We start from the raw sequence: 13,681 nt of genomic DNA, 5'->3' as shown, positions 1-13,681 counted from the left end.
ATGGTTGCTATGGTGACTTGGTTACCCCCCTTCTCCCCCCCACACATATATATATATATATGTATAGAAATCCCAGACAGAGCTGACCCATGTGAAAGCTGCCATAATAACCGTGAGCTGAGCAAAAGGTTATTGGAACTAATCTGACACCCAGGCCTGATTAGAAGCTATTTATACATAGACACAGCATGGTGAGGATGCCTGACTGGTTGTGTTTCCTCACATGATGGAATGCGGGCACGACGGTTTGTCATATTTACGTTTTTGCAGAAAAAGATCCAGTTAGTTAGCTTAGTGCAGGTTAAACATTTAGACTTTTTAAACTGGCTGTGACACTTCCCCCATCAAGGGCAAACACAAAGTTCAGATTAGGAAAACAAAATCTCCCATTAAACGCTTTGTAGAGCCATTTCACTACAATTACATCTGTCAATCTAGAATATGTTTCTGTCAGTTTTTTATATCTAGAGTCTGAAAATGAAATGTATTGTATGCTTAGGGAAAAAACAAAACAACAAATGAGCAGCAATGAATCTTCTATTTCATTATCTGATACTGTAGATTACATTTAGACAGCCGAGTTTGGTGACTTGGTTGTTTTAGAAAGAAAATTGCTGTGATGATGGTTAAACTGTTACTTTAAGAGATTTTCTCTTCCTGGAATCAAAGTGTGAAATCCCTCCCTCTTTTTCTTGTTTTCAAACTCACGTCAAAGCTGGGTTGTACCTGCATCAGCTGAGGGTGAAATCTGATTGGCTGCAGCCTCTCGGCATCAACCTGTGATTCGTAGGTCAGAGAACAAACCTGTTTCTGTTTTCAAGGAGTGAAACTCACACAGTCGCTGTAACCGAGAGGAGAAATGGAGCAGCATCAGCTGGACCAAGAGACCTTTTCCTGCTCCGTCTGTCTGGATCTACTGAAGGATCCGGTGACTACTTCCTGTGGACACAGCTACTGTATGAACTGTATTAAAAACTTCTGGGACAACAGCGAGGAGAAGAAAAGCTACAACTGCCCACAGTGCAAGGTGACCTTCACCCAAAGGCCTGTTATAAAGGAGAACACCATGCTAGCAGCTTTGGTGGAGCAGCTGAAGAAGACTGGACTCCAAGCTGATCCCTGCGATGCTGGACCTGAAGATGTGGCCTGTGATTTCTGCACTCCGCAGAGACGAGGAAAAATCCAGCAGATGATCCAGAGCAGGGAGGAAGATGTGAAGCTGCTTCAGCGGGAGGTGGAGGTGGTGATAAAACAGTGGAGGACAGCGAGAAGATCTTCACCCAGCTGATCCGTCTCCTTCAGAAGAGAAGCTCTGATGTGAAGCAGCAGATCAGATCCCAGCAGGAAACCGAAGTGAGTCGAGTCAAAGACGTTCAGGAGAAGCTGGAGCAGGAGATCACCGAGCTGAGGAGGAAAGACGCTGAGCTGGAACAGCTCTCACACACAGAGGATCCCAACCGGTTTCTCCTCAACTACCCCTCACTGCCAGCACTCAGTGAGTCGACACACTCATCCAGCATCAACATCCGTCCTCTGAGACACTTTGAGGATGTGACAGAGGCTGTGTCAGAGCTCAGAGACAAACTACAGGACTTCCTGAGAGACTCATGGACAAACATCTCACCGACGGTCACTCAGGTGGATGGTCTACTGTCAGAACCACAACCAGAACCACAGAGCCGAGCTGGGTTCTTGAAATATTCACATAAATCACACTGGATCCAAACACAGCAAACACACAGCTGAGACTATCAGAGGGGAACAGGAAGGCGACGGTGACGACTCGGCACCAGTCGTATTCTAGTCACCCAGACAGATTCACTTACTGGTGGCAGGTCCTGAGTAGGGAGAGTCTGACTGGATGCCGTTACTGGGAGGTGGAGTGGGGAGAGAGAGTGTTTGTAGCAGTCGCATACAAGAATATCAGCAAAGCAGGAAGAAGGAATGACAGTAAATTTGGAGGTAATGACAAATCCTGGGCTTCAAATTGCTGCAGGTCTAGTTTTGAGCACGACAACATCCCGACCTTCATCTGAGGTCCGATATCCTCCAGAGTCGGAGTGTACCTGGATCACACAGCAGGTCTTCTGTCCTTCTACAGCGTCTCTCAAACCATGACTCTCATCCACAGAGTCCGGACCACATTCACTCAGCCGCTGCACGCTGGACTTTTTGTTTGGCACACTGGAGACTCTCCAGAGTTCTGTAAACTCACATAGATTATTTTCAGGTATTTCTGATTGTTGATCACATTTTTGTGCTCTGGTGCCTCTGATCTGCTGCTCTGTTCACATTTTGCATGTTTTCGTACTTCTATTTGGATTTCTACTGCCTATAAAAAAACAACCACTGATCATTGAATCGATCAGCAACCTGCGAGTGTTAAATGCGGTTCACTTTGCGTCTCAATGTCACCGTGAATGTTCAGTGATTGTTTATGGACAACACTCGCCTGATTTAAAAAAAAAATCCATTTATTCTACTAAACATGTATGCATAAAAGAGACATTATGAGTGAAACTGTCATTAGAAAAATGTTAATATTTGAAAAATATAACATTATTATATTTGCCAGTAGGTAAGACTGATGCTCAGACAGGGAGGAAGCTCCTGATCGTCTTCTTTCCTCTCCGTCTCCTCCTCCCATCATGACCTGCAAAGGACTGATTGACGCAGCACTTTCAGTCTGCTCTGAGTTCACACAGCACAGTAGAGTAGACAGGATTACAATCAGTGGAGGAGGAAGAGCAGGACAGACAGTAAAGGATTAAAAAGACAACCACAACTGGGATGAAATAAGAGATATGCAACAAACGTGAAACTAAAGGAGGAAAAAATAAACTGGAGGAATAAAGGAAAATTACGAAAAAAAAAAAAGAAAGAACATGGGAGCATCGGCGTGACAAGTGAACGCAGGGTTCACTCCTGAAGAAGGAGGATCAAACACATCCAAGCAATACAACAACGTCTGAACTGCAGGGTGAGTAGAGATGTTGATCAATTCACAGCGTTTTTTTTTTTTTTTTTGATAACCAGAAGATGTGCACATGAGGGAAGATGTGTTTTACTTTAGTTGTGTGCTTTTCAGCAAATTGTTCACATTTTATGAGCTCAAACGGAAGCCGACAATGTTAGTGTGCCTGGTTTTTGTTCAGAGTCAAGCCGGTGCCTCTGCCACCTTCAGAAAAGAAAAAGAGGGAAAATAATTCAGTCTTATTATTAAATAAAAAAGAAAAAAAAAATAAAGAAATCAATGTTATTATTATGAGATTAAATGTGGTCAAATTTAGAAATGTTTATCAAGCAGAAGTGTTCAAAATTACATAAATGAGAAGTTTTTGATGCAAAGCTTTAATGGTCTAAAATACAAAAAATGAACTTAGTTGAGTTGATTGAATCTACATCTTTATTCCACTGTTCCCAAAAAACAGGGATTAAAAACTCAAGAGGAGAAAAGTTTGTTGTCCTACAAGGAAAAAAAAAAAAACTAAAACTAAACAGGTGTTGTTGTTTCCTAAGTAAGTTTTTCTGTCCTGGAAAAATGTCTGTGTATTTATGGTAATTTTCAAGACAACCTATTTGCACAATTCTGATCATACAATTAAGGTGTCTGAGCTGCTGCTGGCCACTGTGCCAAATAAAACAGGAAACATGACACTAATAATGTGCCAATCTTTCTGAGTTCGACTAAATGTAATAAAATCAATCTTAGCAACACAAACGCAAAGGTAATTTTCTATTTAAAGCCACTCAGGAAACCTTTGTTCTATAACTTGTCACTGAATGTGTTAGGTAATAATTCAAACCTTTTCCAAGACAGTGACTTCATTTCCTCCTTTTAATGACCTGCATAAAGACTACTTTGCATAATTGCTTCTCTAAATGCCATTTGGCGGCAATGCCCCCATCAGGCCATAAAACTCTGCTGTCCACGCTGTGCGAGTCATGCTTTTTTCTTTCTTTCTTTTTTTTTTCTTTTGACAGCAGACTTCCACTTCTGCCACCAAGTACTTTTGTGTTTTTGAGAAACCAAAACAGGATATTTAGGTGAAAAACCTCTGCACTGGTGAGAAGTTCTCCGTCTTTAAGGTCTTTAAGGAATTATTTTTTGTGTGTGCGTGCAAATTTTTCTTTACAAAAGTTCAGATTGAACAAATAATGTTTATTGACATCAATTTTTTAAGCCTTGTCCCAGATTTTTGATTGGACCGAGGCCTGGACTTTGATTGAGCCACTTAAGCACATGACTAAAAATGTCAACCTATAGAAGCTGGTAGAATGATTCCTTAAAGGCTTGCGTCTGTAAACGCAGCAAAAGATGGTTCTAGAAAGGGTTCATTCAAATTTATGCGTGTTAGAAAAATTCAAACGATCCTTCGATCCTTTTCTTCTCATTACAACATTGTGTACCATTTTGTGTGTTGGCTTGTCACAACAAATCCCGATTTAAAAATATATATATATATATTGAAATGTGAGACACTAAAATAAAAACATGTGAAATGGGTGTTTAAGGAATGTGGTTTTTTTTTTTTGTTTTGTTTTGTTTTAGCTTAATTTGCAACTAAATGTAAAACTGATCTGAACTTCATGGAGGAACGTTAGATGTTACACATGTCCAGATACATTACCCCATCAACATTTAGCAAACCACAAAGAGACGTCCCCCAGAGCGAAGCACTGTGACAAGATAATCCTGTCTTCACTCTGCTGATGCAGAAGAGAAGGTCAAAGGAGTTCACAGAGTCCTGATATATTTTACATGATTGGATCAAAATGAAATCTAAATCCAGATTTTAGTTCACTGATTGAATAACTCCGGCAAGCCTGCAAGGAGAAGCGGGGATGGATGGATGGATGGATGGATGGATGGATGGATGGATGATTGAAATATAGACTAGTCAAAATCAAACCCAACATGTTCAGTTCATGAAACCTAACATTCTACAGAAATACAAATGACAAAAAGTCATGATTTGGAGTTTCACAGTTATGTAAAATGTAGTAATTTAAGATATTTTGTCCCGTATCTTTAAGTAGAAAGTTAAAATTCACATGATTGCAACTAGCAATCATGTGACTGCTAGTTGCAGTCACCTAGCAATTCCTACACAATTCCACTTGATTCTCATCGCCATCTAAGTTTTCTCCCATTGAAGTGGATTCCTATAGTAGAATTTCAACCGGGCCAATCAGAAAACAGAAGGAGAAGTTGTGAACGATGAGACGTTTTTCTGTGCTGTTTTAGTATTGCAGTCTGCCAATGTTTTAGCAGTGGCAGTGGAGGAAGTAATCGAAGCCGTTCAGTCCGCATTGGCCATTCTTTCAAATATTGATAATAATTTTGTTGGGCTTGGGCCTTTTATTCTCACAGTGGAGGATATTTGTTTACATCTTAAGCTTCATAGAGTCAAGCTGGAAATACATACGTCACGGACAAATGTTAGCAATTGAGTAAAGTTTCAAACTTCAACAGAGGAAGCAAAGGTTTCCCAATAACCAACCGTCCAGACCCTCTGTAGAAAGCAAAGTGTAGAACAAGGGGCTGGTTTTTTACCAAACTACATTGCAGCTACTCTGATTCTGGATTTCATTCATATTTTGCTTTTGTTTAGGTTCCTAAACTCTTTGGTGGCTCTTCAGATGCACCTCATCAGCCATGGAGACCTAAAGTCTGGGGGCACAGCGTGGTCTGTCGTCCCACCGTGGCCCATTCACAGCAATGACAGGTGCCATGGGAAGTAGGTCCAACAGGTGCGTAGCCTCCATCCGGGTAGAAACGACCTCCACCTTTAGGCTTTATTTGACTGCCTGTATGTTGTTTTTAGTTGTCATACTGCAGCTGTGGTTGTCTCACATCGTACTGTGAGAATATAGAGGACTTGTTAATATGGCTTGGCCGGGTGAGTCAGCCCCAGCTCAGGGGTATTTACAGCAAGAGGATCTTCAGAAAGGCCAAGGCCACCCTAAATTATCCTGCATGTAGGCAGGCAGTGATCTACAACAGTTACTCAGGTGAAACGGATTCACCATGTTAACACAGAAAGTTCAGCATAACCAGGTCTAAAATGTTCTATACTCACGAGGTTCTGATTGCTTACGTCTTCTGTCTCAGGGTTTTGTATGGGGGAGCCAACCGAGGATTCGTTGACTTCGCTAATGGAGTATTTCCCCAACCACATCGATTATGTGTCAGTGGGTAAATGGATGATCAACTGGGAGTTTTGCCATTTACCTACACATGGAAGTGACATAAACACCCGTCACTCTTGAAATAGGTTGTCAGACTGACACTGATTCAAATCTAATCCCGTAATCTGATGACAGCAATCCGTCTCAGATCGCTAAACTGAACTCACCTTCCCAGCAGGTAATCCTCCCGGAGAGACAGGTTACTTTGGATGAGCCACTCTGTGGAACAGTAATTTTGCAAATTTGAGTGGATTGTGTCTAACTGAGAGATTTGACTCAGTTACATGCGATGTGTTTCCATGAATGTTGCTATGAGATTTTCTATGTTTCCTAAAATGTAATCGGGGATCCCAAAGACAAGTGTTTGCCTTGATCTTTAGTTCTTTGTGGTATCTGGTGCACAGATTATTTTCTGCTGACTGTAATATCAGTACATTGTCCTATAAAGACATTTTGTACTTGTACTTTTAAAGAAGTGCCACCGCTCTTTTGTAGGATTTTTCTCTACGACTTGAACTTCACAGTTACAAAGCAGAAATACTTTTGAACCAAAAATATCTTCATAATGTTCTTTCAACTCTTTCATGATATTATTCTGTTTTCAACAAACATAAGGATAAGTGTAATGTGTTTATGCATTAATCTGTAGCATATGATGTGGATGAAATATTTGCACACCCTCACCATGGGAATGGATGTCCTACTAGTTTTGAGTTTTTAATGATAAATTTGGGTCATTCATTTTCAAGTGTGTGACTTATTTAAGAGCATATGTTTAATCGAGAAAAAAAACAACATAATAAATTCAAACTCCTGCTTTTTTATTCTTTCAAATGGTTTCTTGACCTCAACAAAAAGACTGAAACGAATCCTCAAAGGCCCAAAAAGAAAGTGACATTCATGCAGATGCTTGAGTCTACTTTAATTTTGTAATCGTTCCTCAATAGAACATTATTATTATTATTATTATTATTATTATTATTATATTTTACCTATACATATAAAATATTTAATGTTAACGTTAATGTTTGACAGGTACAGCATTGTGTCAGACATCATACCGGAGGAGGAGCTGCAGAAGATTTCCAGCCTTGCGCTCTACAACGGTCACGGTTCTGCCAACGTGAAGGAGCAGAGCAACGCGGAAAGAGAGGAAGGCAGAAGGAGGCCCGGAGCCTCCACTGTGGTGCCCGGCTCCAGCAGACAAAGAGGCATGAGCAACTACAACGGGAAGGTCCTGACGAGGGGCTCCAGCCAAGTCCGGAGCCGTTTTGTGAAGAAGAATGGCCAATGCAACGTGGTGTTCACTAACATGGAAGACAGGAGTCAGCGCTACCTCGCCGACATCTTCACCACCTGCGTGGACATCCGCTGGAGATACCTACTGCTTATATTCTGCACCAGCTTTCTGATCTCATGGCTGATCTTTGGTATAATCTTTTACATTGTCGCCCTTGCACATGGGGACTTTGATGAACCCACTAATCAGAAATCTAATGTGCTGGTGACAGGAATGTATGGAGCCTCCTCTGGGCATGCAGTCGGTGGGCAGACACAAAGGATGCCCTGCATACTGCACGTTCAGGGCTTTGTTGGGGCGCTCCTCTTCTCCATGGAAACCCAGACTACTATTGGTTACGGCTGGCGCTGTGTTACAGAGGAGTGTCCTCTGGCTGTGTTGACAGTGGTTATACAGTCCATTGTTGGTTGCATCATTGACTCCTTCATGATTGGCACCATCATGGCGAAGATGGCACGGCCAAAGAAGAGGAACCAGACCCTGATGTTCTCCAAAAACGCCGTCATTGCTCTTCGTGATGGCAAACTGTGCCTGATGTGGCGGGTAGGCAACCTGCGGAGAAGCCACATCGTGGAAGCTCATGTCCGTGCGCAGCTCATACGATCGTATGTCACAGCTGAGGGCGAGTTCATCCCTTTGGAACAGATGGACCTCAATGTGGGCTACGATGAAGGCACGGACAGGCTGTTTTTAGTGTCTCCACTGGTCATAGTCCATGAGATAGACAAGGATAGCCCCTTGTACACCCTGAGCCGAGCTGATCTGGAAGCAGACGACTTTGAGATCGTTGTGATCTTGGAGGGGATGGTGGAGGCCACAGCCATGACCACGCAGTTCCGTAGTTCTTACCTTGCAAGAGAAATCTTCTGGGGTCACAGGTTTGAGCCGGTGATCTACGAGGACCGGGACCGCTACAAGGTAGACTACGCACGATTCCACAATACCTACGAGGTCACGTCAACGCCCCATCTCAGCGCAAAAGAGCTCGATGAAGTGGCGAGCCGAGCGTCCTCCACTGCATCTCGCGCATCGGCACATAGGTCTACGCAAGACTTGATCTCGCGGCCTCTGACCGCCTTCTGCTACGAGAACGAGGTCGCACTGAGCTGTGCGGAGGAGGAAGAGGAAGACATATTTGACTCCACACAGATGGTAGGGAAGGACAGGGCAGAGGAGAGGAGGACTTCTGTTGATTTTCAAAGCATGTTTCACGACACAGCAACCATAACCTCAGGCAGTCACAATGTGATGTGTGTTCTGGACATGGACAATAACCAGATGGAGTTTGACATCCTACAGACTGCGATTCCTCTTGATCCAGTCAGCTATAAGAGTGAACAAGAGGCCTAAAGAGCGGGAGCTTGGGTTGTTTGTCCAGAAAGTTGGATGTGTGTTCAGCTTACATCAACAAGAACAAAAGCTGAAGCTCATTTTGCCTTTCCAGTGTTTTCTTTCTTTCTTTCTCTCTCTTTTTTTTAAATTGTTGTTGTCTTTTCACGTATTGTGTTAAAATTTCAGCAGTATAGTTTTTCCAAGACTGCAATGCTTGGAGGGCCATAGTGATCAAGGAGACTGATTCAGCATGTGGACAAAATATCTCTGACGAACATTTGGCTTTATTTAACTGTGAGTTCATCACCAAATGAAAGCACAAGCTTGTTAAGACCAATAATTTAAAGTATACTTTAGAATGTGTGTATATTTCAAAATTACCTTTGTATAAAATACTTTATTTGAAATGTAACTACAAGATTTTAGAAGAAAGCAACTGATTTAGTTAAAAATTCTCTGCATTGTACTGAAAAGCTTGCAATTTCAGGGGGCAGTTCTGAGTACATCCCTGAAGCAACTTAGCCATTTAAGGGCATTCTCTAAGTGTAGCAGATGGGTTTATTTGCATTTCTGAAATCAACAGTTCAGGTTGTTCTGCAGTGGAGTTGTGTGGAATAATTACAACCAGTCACAATTTAATCTGGCGCAGCAGTCAGAGTGATCTGAGGAGCTCAGATATTCTCATGTGAGAGTCAAGCTAACAGCGACTTAGATATTAGCCAGCTGAAGCAATGCTGCATTAAAATGACACACCAGCTCAGAAGGATATAATACTTAGATATTCTTCAGTTTTGTTTTTAAAACTTTCTTGCAAATTTACAACACTGATGACCCATTTAGCCTCACATCTGCCAACCCAGACCTCAACATCCAATATGGCTGCCATGCGTTTCTCACAAAGCAATTGTTGCAATAGTAAAAAGTCAATTTGCTCTTTTTCTCTCTTGCAATTTGTTCTCAGTAAGTCACTTTCCATTCGTAGAGCTGTACATATTCTGCTGTTGAGTGCTTTGCTGTGGTGTTTGTCATTGCTTGCTAAGTGCTAATAGTAGTTAGCTTCAGGTAGGAATTATTATTATATTTACCTTGTAAAGCATTAAAAATATCTTTGTAATATTTTGTATGTGCACAAACTATTGCTGTTTATGCCTGATCCTACAAACTCCTGATTGCTGTCTAGTGCAGGGAAGCTAATGACTACTGCTAGCTACTCCACAGTGCCCCACACAGAAACAGCTAAACAAACTTCACATCTAACACAGCTTTTTTATTGCCTGTTTTGAATTTTCGTAAAAGACCCTGCATTTCAAATGTTCAGTGGTTAAATTGACTTTTATGTGACATAAAATGTAAATTAGATTTCAGATTCTATGAAGACGGAAACAGATTGATTTGCTACAATTGAAAATAATCAAAGTAGGAGGTTTTTTTTGGTTGATTATTTGATTGGTTGCATATATAGTTCTGCTTTTTCAGCTTTGTTTCTAGTGAAGGTGCGATGAGGGAAGTGGCTTTAAGTTGTATCTGTACTGTTGCTGTTTGCCAAATGTCTGGAGTTTGGAGGGGAAAAGCGGAGGAGTGCCTCTGATCCCGTATGGGGGTAATGTGGAGAACAGGGCAGTTTAAGTGTACTTGGTGTCTGTGACGGTGTCTGTGACGGGGTGAAAGGTCGCCGCGAGGCCCGAACAGGAAACAAAAGGGATGAAGGCTGCTAGTACAGTCATCGGACATGCTCAGCATGTCGCTGGATTTGCACAGAGAGGATTAATTCAAGAGTAACTGAATGTCATGGGAAGTGCTTCAGTCTGAGATGGTGCAATGACTGTATAATAGATGATATTATAAGACGACAACTCAGGATGACGAGAGGTTTGGATGCTAGAATGTGATCTAACTCTGATTTTAGGGACTTTGTGTATAAACGATTGTTTGTTAAGGATTAGAAGCCATTCATACACATATAAGTAACACCAAAGCAAGAAAGCTGGTTTGCTTTTGAAAATGTAAATCAGAACAAAATTATATAAAAAAAAATGAAATCATTAAAAGAAAGTTGGAAACGAAAAACAAAACATGAAAGAAGTTAAGTTTGACATTTTAATTATTTCAGGATGTCTTTACAAGCAGCTCATTAAACTACAAAAATATCTGAAATTGAGTTTTCCCTTTTGTACTTCCGTACAGCATGTAACTGCTGTAAAGGCCAGCAGTTACATGGGGGTAAAAAAATTAGGATATCCTACATGAAAGAAGTGTTGGAATAATGTTCTATGAGCAGATGAGTGTGAAATGTACTATTTGAACACAGGCAGCGGACGTTAACCAAATGTAGAAACTTCACACCAACTGTGAAGCACGGAGGTGGAAGAGTCATGGTTAGGGGGTTGTTTGCAGCGGCAGGATCGGGTCATGCAGAATCCACCAGGACTTCCACCGTGCAACAGGAACATCTGTGAAAACACAAACGGGAAAACAGAAGCGTGGCATAAAAATAACCAAAAATGAACCTTAACCAAAAGAGTCAAGGCAATAGAAAGTCAAAACCCAGACACTGAGATTATTAAAATGCTGTGGACTAAGTAGCTTGTCATTGTAGCTACAAGAAGACAGGGTGTCCTAACTTTTTCTTTCTCTAGAAAATATAATTTGTTGACATCTCCTCACTTTTGCAGGTAAATTCCCTTGAATTTATGCTGATTTGTAAACAATGTCCTGAAAAGGTACTATGCAACAAAACTGCGTGCAATCACTGTGGTAGTCCTAAGATTCAAATTACTTTCACTTTCCATGTGAGATTTTTTTCTGCTTTAAAGGCAAAAATGTTGTTTTAAATGATCAAGTTTTTGTTCACACGCGCAGCAAGCAAATGTAGCATCGCCGTTTTACAAGAGACAGACTGTAAATTGTAATCTCAAAGAACTGATTTAAATCCTTTTCAAAAGTTTAACCACATTTTTTTCTTTTCTTTATAGCAATTATATGTCCTTGTATTGATTGAAGGAAAGTATCATCACCCAAATCTGAGTAAAAGATCTTAATAGAATATATTTTTTATAAGATAGCTGAAGTTTAAATGTAAAAATCCAAGAAAAAACTTTAAGCAGAAGCAGAAACATTTATCCTTAAATTGAAATAGGCACACTGCCAGTCAAAAGTTTTTTTTTGTTCTTTTTTATAAATGACAGATCAAAGTTTATCCCTCTGTACGCCTGTATTTATTTAATCATCTATATATATTTTTTTTTTGCATTGTTACATTCTTGATTGACTGGACAAGCAAGTTAGCAGAAGAAGAAGAAACAGGTTTAATTTTTCCCCCCCACCGTTGTGTCGCCCTCTTATGGTGGCGCCCTGAGTGGTGAGCCATATCTCATAAATCAGAGCCACTTCTGATGATATTCATAACTTGATTTTATGTTTAACTTTGTGCTTCCATAAGATGAACTCAGTCTAGAAAAAGACAAAAATGTATGCTGTTTTGAGCTGTATTACTTGTCATGTGCACAATGGAAATGCATATGTGGATAAAAAATATATAGATATATTTTTTATCTACTTTGGTACCAGGTTCTTCCTGAACCGTAAATCACGCAGATTTTTTCGCTATTCCTGTTATTTAATTTTCAGTCTCTTCTTGCAGAGAACATGGAGCATAACTGAAAGAAACGTATTTTATTAATTTATTTTAGGAACACCTGAAATACAGAGCACTTTACTTTTCCTTGTTCACCTTTGACGTTGTTAATAAATGTCTATGTTATCCTATCGCTTCGTTCTTTTTACAGTAAGTTTGGCTGAGATCTTTATGCTATATCCAACTCCAGCCACTAGATGTCCCTGTGGTCGTTTTAACACTCAAAAAAAGATGAACAGAAACTCAAAACGGGTTGGAGAAAAAATACTATGAAGCATTAAGAACTGGGTTTTTACACACTTTTCATTTAAAAAGTGTTCCAGACTAAACTTTCAACAGCTCCCCTTCCTTTGCATTGACCGCACAATAAAACACTAAAGTTCATTTAGACAACAGTTTCTAATCTAAAAAGAAAATAAGAGACTGGAAGGAGAAATGAAGCAATGAAGGAAAGAAGACGGGGAAGGCATTATAAGGACGGTAACATAGATGAGGTGAAAACTATGTATAATTCTGCTTCCACTTCAAAACACAGAGAAACTCAAACCCTTTAAACCACTGAGGGCGACACTGTGGGACTTTTTCATTGGACTAAAGAAATATGCTTTGTTCCTGATTTCTGAACAGTATAATTTTTTTACCCCATTAAAGACAAGTTTGTACTCATGTATAGATGGAACTGAGATTTTCTCTTGATGAATATAGCAGATGTTACTGACATTTATAACTAATTCAGCTCTTGGGTAAAAATACAGAATTACATGTTTTTTCCCCTCCCCTGCATTTATTTTACCCTCATTTACTCTTAGTCTGTTTCAACCGGTCAGACCACTGATCCCCCTAACTCCGCAAACATAAACAGAAATGTTTTCTGTCTATGTTCAGACTGTGCTCTCTGCTGGAAACACGTAAAATTACAGTTTAGACTTTATTTGCGTTCTATAAAATTAATTCTGATTCATTTAACAGAATTAAATTAATTGGAATTGCTCAGATTTTGAGGAAACTTGAGAAGAATTTCTTCACAATAACCAATTCTGACAATGCGGAAAAATGTTTTTGACATCTTAGCAAATTCACTAAAAAATAGAGAACAAAAAAAAAAAAATCACATCTACGTAGGTACTGAGACTTAAAGAAGTATTTGTTTAGCCTTTTTTTTTTTTTTTACTTTTTCCGTGTTATAATGTTATCCCCTCATCTAAAACATTCCTAGAGTGTTG

At 40.2% G+C, this 13,681-nt stretch overlaps 2 protein-coding genes across 2 annotated transcripts in view; both read left to right on the top strand.

Annotated features, from left to right (window-relative positions):
- The first annotated feature begins 5,671 nt into the window (after window positions 1–5,671).
- The window catches only part of sox10 (SRY-box transcription factor 10), a 36,317-nt gene continuing 28,307 nt past the window's right edge, over window positions 5,672–13,681 (top strand). The window contains exon 1 of the mRNA XM_015037711.1: window positions 5,672–5,754. The gene's annotated coding sequence lies outside the window, so the exon portion shown is untranslated. The remainder of the gene's footprint in view (window positions 5,755–13,681) is intronic.
- kcnj4 (potassium inwardly rectifying channel subfamily J member 4) lies at window positions 5,673–10,872 on the top strand. The gene is made up of 2 exons (XM_015037709.1): window positions 5,673–5,754; window positions 7,228–10,872. The coding sequence occupies exons 1-2, from the start codon at window positions 5,723–5,725 to the stop codon at window positions 8,840–8,842; spliced, it is 1,647 nt and encodes a 548-aa protein (XP_014893195.1). The 5' UTR covers window positions 5,673–5,722; the 3' UTR covers window positions 8,843–10,872.

Source organism: Poecilia latipinna, unplaced genomic scaffold (genome assembly GCF_001443285.1).
Source record: "Poecilia latipinna isolate Pla-1442-1.1 unplaced genomic scaffold, P_latipinna-1.0 Scaffold417, whole genome shotgun sequence".
NCBI lineage: Eukaryota > Metazoa > Chordata > Actinopteri > Cyprinodontiformes > Poeciliidae > Poecilia > Poecilia latipinna.
This window is presented reverse-complemented; position numbering and strand designations above follow the sequence as displayed.